The sequence below is a fragment of the Pseudophryne corroboree genome, chromosome 2 (assembly GCF_028390025.1).
Source record: "Pseudophryne corroboree isolate aPseCor3 chromosome 2, aPseCor3.hap2, whole genome shotgun sequence".
NCBI lineage: Eukaryota > Metazoa > Chordata > Amphibia > Anura > Myobatrachidae > Pseudophryne > Pseudophryne corroboree.
Window position 1 is genome coordinate 152,491,671 of NC_086445.1, and position 12,863 is coordinate 152,504,533.

Here is a 12,863-nt window from a genome sequence, read left to right on the forward strand (position 1 = left end):
GGAAATGGCGCCGAGTGAGCCTGGAGGAAGAAGCCCCGCCCCCAACATGGCGCGCTTCTTCCCGCTTATTTTTACATGTTTATCCTGGCGGGGGTTTGCGGGCAGTGCCAGGGCACTGTACAGATATGCCAGCCTTATTTATGAGGTATTTTTAGCTCCCCAGGGCGCCCCCCCAGCGCCCTGCACCCAGCGGTGTGTACAGTCCGGGAGCCTGGCGCGCACTGAGCAAATCATGCTGCGCGGTACCTCTATATGCCGTCCACTGAAGAGAAGTCTTCTTTTCTTCTTATACTCACCTGTCTTCTGACTTCTGGCTTTGAAGAGGGGGTGACGGCAGGCTGTGGGAGGGAGCATCCAGGAGAGCCCGGCATCCATCTCCCCTCAGGTGCTAAAGGCATCCTGTCAGCAGCAGCAGAGCCCTGAAACTCATTAGAAGTGGGTCTAGACTGCTCTCCCCTCTTTCCCACGAAGCAGGGAGACTGTAGCCAGCAGATCTCCCCAAAATAAAAAACCCAACATTAAGTCTTTTCAGAGAAACTCTAGGAGCTCCCCCGAGTGCCTCCATCTCGCAGGGCACATTTTCTAAACTGAGTCTGGGGAGGGATATAGAGGGAGGAGTCAGGTCACGCCCCCTTTGAAAGTCTTAAAGTGCCCATGTCTCCTGCGGATCAGTCTATATCCCATGGTTCTTTTGGTGTCCCCAACATCCTCAAGGACGTAATAGAAAGGTTGTTAATCTATGAACAACTCCAGTCTAACGTTGAAAGCAGATTCACATTTTTTCTTTCATCTGTTCTTTGCGACTCCCATTACCTATCGGTTCTACAGGTTGAGTATCCCTTATCCAAAACGCTTGGGACCAGAGGTATTTTGGATATCGGATTTTTCCGTATTTTGGAATAATTGCATCCCATAATGAGATATCATGGTGATGGGACCGAAGTCTAAGCACAGAATGCATTTATGTTTCATATACACCTTATACACACAACCTGAAGGTCATTTTAGCCAATATTTTTAATAACTTTGTGCATTAAACAAAGTGTGTCTACATTCACACAATTCATTTATGTTTCATATACACCTTATACACACAGCCTGAAGGTCATTTAATATAATATTTTTAATAACTTTGTGTTTCAAACAAAGTTTGAGTACATTGAGCCACAGAAAACAAAGGTTTCACTATGTCACTCTCACTCAAAAAAGTCCGTATTTCGGAATATTCCGTATTTCGGAATATTTGGATATGGGATACTCAACCTGTATTAATCTTCAAGGCTGAAGATTTGGTGCCCATATTATTTACTGCATTTTTGGGGCCTCATACCGCCAGGAATTTCCCAATTATTAGGGAGTAGATATTTCGGACGATTTACAGTCCTACCGCCTTTTTAATCACTGTTGTGTTATATGTATGTTATGTCCATATGTGGTAGGAGATTTATATTTTAAGCTATTGTATTAAAAGTGAAGTTTTAATTTTCATATCTTCATACTGACAACGGAATTTATAGAAACAAGAGTGGGCCCACAAAGAAGTCTTCTTTCTTCTTTTTGCTTTGAGGTGTACAGTAATTTATTACTGACTTCTGGGTGCTCCACCCGTCTAATTTAATGTGGCACTTTGCCATTACATTTTACATATACTGGTACTAGTACTGTTTGTAATATACCTGTGCGGAATCCAATTTAGTCTTTTAGTTACATTACAGGAGCTGACTGGATGGTATTTTAATCTCTCTCCAAGCTTTGCTCCATATGCCCACACAGATGTATAAATATCTCACCGTTTAATTTCCCCCTTGTACTGTCTGTTTGAAGCTTTTTACATTGACCTGTTTGTGTACTATTGTAATTATTCCCAGTACGGTGCTACGGACACTTGGAGGAGCACTAACAATTAAAGACAGTGAGGTGTAGTGATTAAATACGGTGACAGATGATGTCTTGTCTCACTTACACCGTTCTTCTTCGTTGTATGCGGGCACCACGACAGACAGGTCTTTCGTCGGCTGGTCATGAATACTGGGGAATGGTTTCTTTTCGCCTTTACTGGCAATGAAGAACTTTTCTGCCTCGTGACGATGCAGATTTGGCATTTTCTTGGCAGTTACATGTGCTACAACTGCAAGCTGAGGAAAGAACATTCAGGGTTTACATCAAAACATAGTATAAGAGCATAATGAGCAGGGTACATACTACAGGCTTCTAATACAAGTACGCACCACCATGTTTCAGGCCCTGCGTTTGCTTTTACCAATTACTAACTTGCTGATTTACGTTCCAAACACAATAACTGAAGTTTGTAGTCCTCCAACTATATAAAGACACAAGTCTGCAGGTGACATGTCTACTGCTTTGTCAGTATTTTAAGTTTTATATGAACACAGTTTAGAAATGACCACTGGCTATGTAGGCTGACTCCACCTTGTGACACTGCATTACGTAATAACTTCTGGATGCGCCATCACACATTGTGAATTATACATCCTGAAACTGGATGCTACAGATACATGACTGGCACTGTTACAAGAATAACTAAGTTCCAGGAGAGTAATTGCTCATATTCACCTCTATATTCCTATTCAGAAGTATATGTTGCATATTTTCTCACTCATGAAAAATACAGTAAAGATGCACTAAAGCAGGTTATGCTTCTTTAATGGGTAACCCAGGCATGTGCTATTTAAACATAGAGAAGTACCCCAAACCACGCTCAACAAATACAGCAGCTGTCTGTGTAATCAGAAAAGCCTTCACCATGACTCTACAAACCTGATAAATAGACAAAACAAAGTGAAAACACTCGGCGCTACCATAAAATGATCTCTTACATGAACAAAGGAATGCTCACACATAGACACCAATGGTCATACGATAAGACCCTACTGAACAATGGGTTTATCTCCCATATTTTTCTAAATTGAAACAGATAAAAATAGTGCAACACCAGATGATAAATGGCCTTTACAGATCCTTTTATTGGTTCCACTCACATAGATGCATATATAATGCGCATATCATCCTCATAGATCGTGGTTCCACACTTCAACAATACTACAATGGAGAACTGGAAGCTCAGAAGAACAAATATATAGTGCAATACTACTTTATATAAAACAGAATTTTAATAGACAATTGCACTCACATTAAAAACAATTGATAAAACCATTGTGACCATTGGTGTCTAGGGGCCTAATTCAGACCTGGTCGTAACGAGGCTATTTTTTGCACTACTGCGACCAGGTAATCGCCGCCTACAGGGGAGGGGTAAACGCTTTGCAGGGGTGCGATCGGCTGTGCAGTGAGCTGCATAAACAAAAGTTTGTGCAGCTCACTGCACAGCCCAGGACTTACTCAGCCGCTGCGACAAGCCGGGCCACTGGTGATGTCAGGAATCCTCCTCCGGAACGGCTGGGCACGCCTGTGTTTTTCCGGACACTCCCAGAAAATGGTGAGTTGACGCCTACGAACGCCTTCTGCCTGTCAATCTTCTTGCGATCGCTTTCTTTGTTCAAGCTGTCGCCAGCGACCGACACACCTGCGCATTGCGGGTCACACGCATGCGCAGTTCAGACCCGATCGCACGGCTGCGAAAAAATGCAGTGTGCAGTCGGTTCTGAATGACCCCCTGTGTGTGAGCATTCCTTTGTTCATGTCAGAGATCCTTTATGGTAGCGCCAAGTGTTTTTACTTTGCTATTTAAACATATTCGGGTATAAAGTTGATATGCTTTTAGCAAACGTCTACACAAAAAATAGGTCCTGAGGAAAGTTAAACTGGACGGTTTCATGCATTGACAGCAATTATTTTGCATTTAAAAATGTAAGTCCCCAGATTGACGCCGAAATCTGTCATTACTAAAGAGATAGAGATAGATATATATATATAGGTAGATATATATATACACACACACACATCTACGGTAGCTGAGACAGATAGTAAAATCATAATTCACCTGTAAGAAAAAGAATATATGTTGTTATGGGAGGACAAGTCCACTTTAAAGAGACTTAGGGGCAGATGTATTGTAGCAGCACAGATCGATATATATATATATATATATATATATATATATATATTCGCTTATTACTGAGGCGAAGCAGGAACATCAGCAAGATGTATCATCAGCCTGTCTGCCAGAGTGGTGGAGTGAGATTTCCCCCCTCCAGCAATGCCCTTCTGAGCACACAGTACATTAGCTTAGTGCTGATGAGCCGTCTCCCTGCCCGGCTCCACTGCGCATAATCTTGCGCATCCCAGAGCCGCCAAATGCCACAGCCAGGGACAGCGCTGTTTGTGACTGCGGTGTATAGGCATCGACACCTGCAGGTGTCGGAACGGTCAGTGCCATTGAACGTTCATACATTGCCCTGTATATCGTCCTCCTATCTTATAGATAGCAGTGCCGATAATGACAAGCCTGAGTACACACCGCCGCATTAATACATGGGGGGGAAGCAGTATCAGCACACATAATGTGCGCTGATACCTCTTCCTCCCTATATAGACCTTTCATACATTTACCCCATATTGTGCAGCCTTATAAATAATAATAATAAACTAGTTTGTGTGCCCAGTTTCAACCGGGCAAAGGTATGGTGTGTGGAACATTTTACCCGTTTTCACCGCCTTAGGAGAAAAAAAAATTTCTGCTTAGTAGGGATGGCCATCGACCACCGATGAGTCCTAATCATCGATGGCTGATGTCAAATGCTTTTGCCATCGATTGGAGAGAACCAGATGGTTTCCCTCCATCGATGGCACAGCATAAATAAAAATATATTTTTTTTTGCAAGGTGCCGGGACTCGGAGCATAGCTCGGCCCCCGACAGCCGCCAAGCAAAATTGGTGACCATAGATGGCAACTCACAGTTTCGCCATCGATGGCAAACACATTGATGGCCATCCCTACTGCTTAGTGGGTGGCTGCACATAACTGGACCAGTTTCCAGACCACCCAGCAGGTCACATGTTCCAGGTCCTCCCGCAGGTGCACAGGATTGACCAACGGTCACACTCTCAAGGAGCACAATGGTGAAGCAGTGTGATTGGCTGGCAGATGTATTGCCACATAACTCCGAAAAGAAAGAGAGCGATTATAACGTCAATATAATTCTGCAAATCTACAGACCAGGAACTTTAATTCAGTATATGATGTGCCCGGCAATGGCATCATAGAAATATGGGGTCTATTCATGAAGCAGTGAAAAGATTGGAGAAGTGAGCTAATGGGGAAGTTGCCCATGGCAACCAATCAGCTTCAAAATAACATTTATCAAGTACATTGTATAAAATTAGACATAGCAGCTGAGTGGTTCTTCTCCACTATCTCTGCTTCATGAATAGCCCTATAGGTCACTCATAAAAGTCGTCCTTCTGCCAATAATATATAGATAAAAGTCAGCAATTGTAAAACACAGAGCAGGAACTCAGTTTCTCTGCTGTGGGTGATGCTGAGATTTTGGCCTGACCCCCCAGTGATATGACAGCCAGTAAGAAGACTGTGTATAGTGTAATGCAGCTGGCAGGGTCCTCACCAGGAGCAGAAGTAGAGCTGCCAGGGCAGCCAGCAGCTGGAGCAGGTCACACAGGCAGCCGTACATGGTCTCCGCTGCATCCCCGTCTCCCTGCAGCACTGTCTGTATGCAGCCGCCGGTGACTGCTCTCTTCCGGGACACGCTGTACACAAGCGCTGCATAAGCCGGGACCTATAGCACTCCTACACCTATGCGGAAGTGACAGTGTCAGATCCAAGAAAGGGTCTCTCCTGCTCTCACGCCGGCAGCTACACGATCTCCGAGCAGCGCCACCGTATGGCCACAACATGTATTGCCGCTCCTACCAGAATCAGCTGCTTGCGCTCCTTTGCTTTCATCCAGCAGCCTATGTTCCTTTACTCAATATATGAGGAATCAAGCTGAGGCATCTGTCCAGGCAGCAGGCTGATTCTGACCATGATATTGTGTATTATAGCGCAATAAAATAATAACTAATTAACAGTGTTTTACAGTGCAATGCAGTAACTTCAGATGCCACCTGTGGAGTAACTGTATGGCAGCTGCTCGGAGCGGGGTTGGCATGCATTCTCTCTAATTTATTATTATGAATATTGATAATAATAATAATAATAATAATAATAATAATAATAATAATAATAATAACAACACCACACTTCATAAGGCAAATAATTGGGAAAAGAAGGAGCAGAATATAATAACACTGAAATGGTTCTTGTTGATGGGTCTGACAATTATTTTTATTATTATTTTTTTAAACATACCTGGACATTCAAAATTATACATGTTATTGGTGTTAGAAGCGAACAATGGGGCAGATGTATTAACCTGGAGAAGGCATAAGGAAGTGATAAACCAGTGATATGTGCAAGGTGATAAATGAACCAGCCAATCAGCTCCAATATGTAAATTAACAGTTAGGAGCCGATTGGCTGGTGTGTTTATCACCTTGCACATATCACTGGATTATCACTTCCTTATGCCTTCTCCAGGTTAATACATCTGCCCCAATGGGACAAGCAGCTCTGTCAATATAGGCTGCAGTAAGTGTAGATTTCATCCTGGGAATGCTGTTCCTGTGTATGGCCAGCAGGGGGAGCATAGCGGGGTCTGGGCTCACATGGATGTCTGCACTGCCCATAGGATGTTTGGGGCATGTTTGCAGCACATGTTCCTGTGACTTCCTCTCTCTGTCGTGCTGCAGCCTATACGGGTTTCTCTGCTGTACGTGCATCTGATTCACTGTCACCACCAGGAATCTCCACAGACCGCGCGTCTGGCACATGCTGGAGAGTCGGGGATGGCTGCAGGATTCAAGTGAGTTTATATGTACAGTAGCGCCCACTTATGCAGTAAGTACTGAGCATGTGCATCCTCAGGTGGTGCTGGCAGTGATATTATCTGTAACACACACATGTGCACAGTATTGAACCTGTGCATTTTCTGGTGGTGCTGCGGGCAATTGTTTAAATATAAAACACCCAGGTGTGCACAGTACTGAGCCTGTGATATTATGTGCAATACTCACATGTGCAGAGTACTGAGCCTGTGATCCTCTGGTGGTGCTGGCAGTGATATATATGTCTAGCACCCACATGTGCACCAGGGACGTATGGTGAGCTAAATGGCTCAGGAGGCACAGTCTAGCTGAGCACCACAGGCAGATTGACACACAATATGAGCCAAAGGGTTCATGTGGGCAGTATACACAGGTGCAGCAGTATATACTGCTGGAAATTTGGTGAGTTTTGATCAGAGATGTGCAGAAAAGATAGGCAGGTGAGGCCATAGACCTTTTACTCCAGAGTTTTGACTATAAAAATGATTAGACTAATGGAAAGAAGATGTTTCAAACAAATTCTTTGTATTTTTCATATACTGTATACAGTCAAAAATCTGGCACATGACAGGAAAGTCTCTGCCTCACCCCACCGCACGTCACTGATGTGCACAGTACTACTGAGACTGCATCCTCTGGTGTTGCTGGCAGTGGTAATATGTGTAACACAATGTGCCTGTGTATGTTCTGCTGGTGGTGCTGGCAGTGGTAATATGTGTAACACAATGTGCCTGTGTATGTTCTGCTGGTGGTGCTGGCAGTGGTAATATGTGTAACACAATGTGCCTGTGTATGTTCTGCTGGTGGTGCTGGCAGTGGTAATATGTGTAACATAATGTGCCTGTGTATGTTCTGCTGGTGGTGCTGGCAGTGGTAATATGTGTAACATAATGTGCCTGTGTATGTTCTGCTGGTGGTGCTGGCAGTGGTAATATGTGTAACATAATGTGCCTGTGTATGTTCTGCTGGTGGTGCTGGCAGTGGTAATATGTGTAACATAATGTGCCTGTGTATGTTCTGCTGGTGGTGCTGGCAGTGGTAATATGTGTAACATAATGTGCCTGTGTATGTTCTGCTGGTGGTGCTGGCAGTGGTAATATGTGTAACATAATGTGCCTGTGTATGTTCTGCTGGTGGTGCTGGCAGTGGTAATATGTGTAACATAATGTGCCTGTGTATGTTCTGCTGGTGGTGCTGGCAGTTATATTATGTGTAACATAATGTGCCTGTGTATGTTCTGCTGGTGGTGCTGGCAGTTATATTAATATCTGCACCCACATGTGCACAGTACTGAGCCTGTGCTCTTCTGGTGGTACTAGCAGTCACCATAGATGGGTACGGGATCCCGAATAGGGTCGCGTTCCCGGCGCTGGAATCCCGACCGCCGGGATCCCAAAAGAGCATCCACTGGGCCGCCGGAGCGGTAATAAGCCCCAGTGGTGGGGGTGCAGTGTTGGGTTAGGTTTAGGCTGCTAGAAGGGTGGGTTAGGGGGACAGTACATTCCCCTGTCGGGATTCTGATCATCTGGATGCTGTGGTCGGTATTCTGTCTGCATTTCAGTCCCAACCAGTGGCGTTAGAACGCTTTTTGGTTGGGGGGGGGCAAGATGTAATTTCAGTTTGGCGCCCCTAAATATCTAAATGTCGCCCCCTCTGTTATACCTCATAACAAAAATGGAGAGAGAGAGATGTAGAGAGAGACATGGAGAGAAAGAGAGACCTGGAGACAGAGACACATAGAGAGATGGGGAGAGAGACACATGGATGGTGAGAGAGAGGTATATCATCATCAGCAGAATGTGTGCCCAGGAGGGTAGTTACCTGGAGGTCTTCGGGAGGAGGTTGCAAGGTCTCTCCGGCCAGGCAGAGGATCTGCAGGGGCTCTGGCGGGCTCTCAGGGCATCACTCACTTGTAGGCAGTGGTCCAGCAAAAATTTGGTGGCCGTGGGGGGAAGGGTGGGATGTAGGGAGGAGGAGGGGAGGATACGCAGTGACAAAGCGGATGATGCAGGATGCTGTAAGGCAGGGCGTAATTACAACTTTGTGGTTTCCATAGAAAAATCTTGACAGGGTCTTTCCTACCCCCCGCCGTTGTCACTTCAATGCCCCTTAGGGGATCAAGAGAGAGAGCGCGAGAGAGAAATACAAAGCAGGTATCAGTGGTAGAGAGAAAGAGAGGTGTGAGAGAGGGAGGTCAGGGAGAGAGAGAGAGAGGGTTTCACGGAAAAAGAGGGAATGAGCAAGAGATAGGAGAGAGAGAGGGTGTAAAGGCGGGTACACACTAGGTGACGGGAAAATGCTGGCGATGAACAATATAGCGATCAACGATATAGTGCGTATACACTGATCGTTATCGTTCAACGATAATGATCAGTGTCGTCACCGCCAGCATTCCCGACCATGCAGATCAGCCCAACATTGACAGGTTAAGCTACATGTCAGCTCAATATTGGTGATCGCTGAACGGTGTGCGGGAGCGCGCATCATTCATCGGTCACAGATATTGCCCACATAAACATTGGACGATATAAGTCTAAAAATAAACGATTACGACTTTTATGTCATTGTTGTTTATTTTTTAGGCTAAAATCATCTAGTGTGTACCCCCCTTAAGGGAGAAAGAAAGTATCAGGGACAGAGAGAGAGAGTGTGTGTCAGAGGGAGAGCGGGTCAGAAAGAGCGACAGACGGAGGTAGAGAGAGAGACTGTCAGGGGGAGAGACAGTGTTAGGGAGTAAGGAAGAGACAGTGTCAAAAAGAGAGAGACCGACAGTGTCAGGGAGAGAGAGAGAGAGAGAGACAGTGCCAGCAGGGAGAGAGAGAGAGCTAGACAGCATCAGGGAGAGACATTGTCACAGAGTGATAGAGTGCCAGGGAGAGAGAGAGACAGTGTCAGGATGAAAGTGAGGGAGAGAGAGAGTGTGTGTCAGGAAGAGAATGAGGGAGATGATGTCAAATAGAGAGAGTGTAGGGAGGGGACAGAGAGACAGTGTCAGGGAGAGAGTTGAGAGGGAGAGGGATGTAGGGAGAGCTAGAGAGGTGGGGCAGCTTGAGACACTACCTTTTTAGTCTACCGCACAGCACAGGTCTCTTATGGGGGCTGGCACTTCACGGCATTAGGCCCCGCTCCCTAAATACCAGCAAATTGCGGCACTGCCACCGGGAGCCTGCCAGGGCAGGTAGGTTAGTGGCAGAGTAGACCGTGCCAGGCTAGTCCCCCCCTCTCCCGTTACATACTCCGTGGCTGCAGGCAGGACCGGCTCGAGACTACTTTTTTGGCAAGCAAAAATATATTTTGGTGCCCCTTAGTGGAATTTATAGGAGCGTGGTTTCATGGGGAAGAGACGTGGCCACAGAATAGTACCAATTCACATTTCACCTCACAGTAGCGTCAATTACGCATGTTACACCTCACAGCAGCGTCTGCTAGTCACATTACACCTCACAGCAGCATCCGCTAGTCACATTACACCTCACAGCGGCGTCCGCTAGTCACATTACACAGCACAGCGGTGTCCGCTAGTCACATTACACAGCACAGCAGCGTCCATTACTCACATGGGAGAGAGAGCAGCCTGTATCCAAGGCAGGCGGCAGTGTCGCTGTACAGCGAGTGACGGTGACTCACTCACTGTTAGCAGCGGCAGGGATTTGGTGAAACCCGGAATGGACAAGTTTCCGGAGCATCTGACTGGATCAGCTCCCTGCAGTGACCTCTGCCGCTGGGGAGCATAAACAGTGGGTATGGGGTCACTTATTAATTATTCATTTTTTTATGCATTAAAAACATTTGCCCCGTCCTATGCAGCCAGATTTATATAGATAAATAACTGCAGCACCAGCAGCTATCTCTGTGCTCCCACTCCCTCTGTCTGGGAGCAGCAGCAGGGTAGGCAGGAGGCTGTCAGCCCTGCACAGTGTCACTCTGCCCGGGGGTAGCGGCAGCAGGGTAGGTAGGAGGGCTGACAGTGCGGGAGCAGCAGCAGCAGCAGCTTCGAGTTGGCAATTATCTTTCCCTCCCCGCTGACAGCCCGCCGCGGACACTCCCCTGGACACTTACATAGCTCCCCAGCGGCAGCGCTCGATATAGTGAGCTGATCCTGTCTGGCGCTCTACGCGGACGCCGTAGCCCGCAGCGTGTATGTGTTGGGCCGGCGCTGGCTGCAGGGGGTTTCAAGGTGGAGCCACTGTAGGGGAGGAGGTGACACAATGAAGGTGTCCGTGACCTCCAGATGCTGAGGACGCCAGAGGAAGCAAGAAGTGCGGCAGCGCTATTTCACCTGACCGTCTGCCGCTCCTCTGCTGCAATTGCTAGGCGCCTCGCACATTTTTGCGGGGGGCGAGCTGCCCCCTTGCCCCCCCCCATTCCGACGCCCCTGGTCCCAACCCATACAATCAGCAAATACAAAAAGAATCTAGGCGCAGACTATCGATGGGGACCTCCCATGTAACAGTTTCTACACTACTCTGACTACACTGCAGCCTCAAAAAGGAGATCACTGATTCTCCAGAAAAGTTTTCTCAAGTATACAGATAATTGAAGCGCTGCGTAGTCAGAATATATATTTTTGTGAATTTATTATCACATACAAACAATTATACATACAACAAACAAATGTACACACGGCCGGTGCTAAAATTAATAAAAAGAACCAAGTAACCTCGGTCACAATTCATAATATACAATCCTAAGCTTTTAGTATCCAATACCATACAATTATCTCAGTTCCAAACGATGTTCATAGAACAATCAATAGATAATTAATAAAACACAAATATATATATTAGCAATTGATTAGTGTAAGTCCTCAATACTACTAATGAGATATTGATGAAATAGATCAGCCATTGATTAGTGAGAGTCTTTAGTGAATAGTTTAGTAATCAGCCCTATTTTCAATCAAAACTCAGTCCACAGCTGTTAGTAAGGTTTTAGCATGCAAAACTGGTTGATTTAATCACGGCTCCATCCACAGCTGTTAGTATAGTTTTACATGCATAGCTAGATGTTTAGTTGTTAGGATAGCCAGTAGTGTCCAAAAAATTGCAATATATATTGTGATCACAATCAAAATTTCTCCTATATCCTGCAGTTGTTATGCATAAAAAGCACCCATAACTGAGCATACCGCCATTTATCATCAGGAGAAATTCACTCTATTCCGGGCATTACCGCCTCTGTCGGCTTACTGTTTAGTTGTCTCCCCCGTGCACCTGCAGCTGGTGCTGGTTAAACTTCCTTCTCGGGGTTCTGCCGCACCAGAGGTCCGCTCGTTGAATGTCCCGTTTGAGTGTATAGGTACCGGATCCGTGTAGCAGATAACTCAACGCGTTTCCCCGCCTTTAGAATCGGCGGCTTCCTCAGGAGTAATAATGCTCATGCTCCCGTATATTCACATTAAATAGTCTCCAGAAGATAGTCACTCCTATCTTGGAGCACTATCCCCCCCCCCCTTATCCGCCGCCTTTATTACCAGTTCAGAGTCTGAACTTAGACTTTTAATAGCTAATCTTTCTCCCCTCGATAGATTATCTTTAAAGGAGATACTCTCTGCCTTTTTCCACTAACCTGGGCTTTAAAGAAAGAGATACTAAAGTTAATGCCAAGATTCAGGAATTTGAGTTATCTCTAATTGAAAGGAAAGATGGTAAGATGGACCGAGATAGAGAGGATTATGCATCATTGGTACTGCGGAGGAACTAGTCTATGATGTTAAACGGAAAGCCCAATTTAAGAGGAAGTCGGACTTCTATCCTCTGCAATACCGTGGTGCATGTGTAGAAAGTTTCTATAAATCAACTTTAGAAGACTTCCGTACTTTGTGTAATAAGGCAGAGAGTATCATTCAGTTGGATATATGAATTACTGCTATTAGAACAAAGGGTATATAACACTTTGCAATGGGGTATAAGGGGATTATAGGAATAACCATTCAGTTGGATATTTGAATTATGATGATTAGAATAAAGGGTATATGTAATATATATTTTTACATCTTGCAC

The 12,863-nt window shown here is 45.5% G+C and overlaps 2 protein-coding genes across 2 annotated transcripts in view; one reads left to right on the forward strand and one right to left on the reverse strand.

Moving 5' to 3' along the window:
• The window catches only part of ALG5 (ALG5 dolichyl-phosphate beta-glucosyltransferase), a 137,894-nt gene extending 132,107 nt beyond the window's left edge, over positions 1-5,787 (reverse strand). The window contains exons 1-2 of the mRNA XM_063951850.1: positions 5,544-5,787; positions 1,964-2,135 (exon numbers count right to left, since the gene is read on the reverse strand). Of these exons, the coding sequence (XP_063807920.1) occupies positions 1,964-2,135; positions 5,544-5,609 (238 nt within the window). The 5' untranslated portion in view covers positions 5,610-5,787. The remainder of the gene's footprint in view (positions 1-1,963; positions 2,136-5,543) is intronic.
• Positions 5,788-6,605: 818 nt separating this feature from the next.
• EXOSC8 (exosome component 8) overlaps positions 6,606-12,863 on the forward strand; it is a 116,177-nt gene continuing 109,919 nt past the window's right edge. The window contains exon 1 of the mRNA XM_063951851.1: positions 6,606-6,839. Within this exon, the coding sequence (XP_063807921.1) occupies positions 6,823-6,839 (17 nt within the window). The 5' untranslated portion in view covers positions 6,606-6,822. The remainder of the gene's footprint in view (positions 6,840-12,863) is intronic.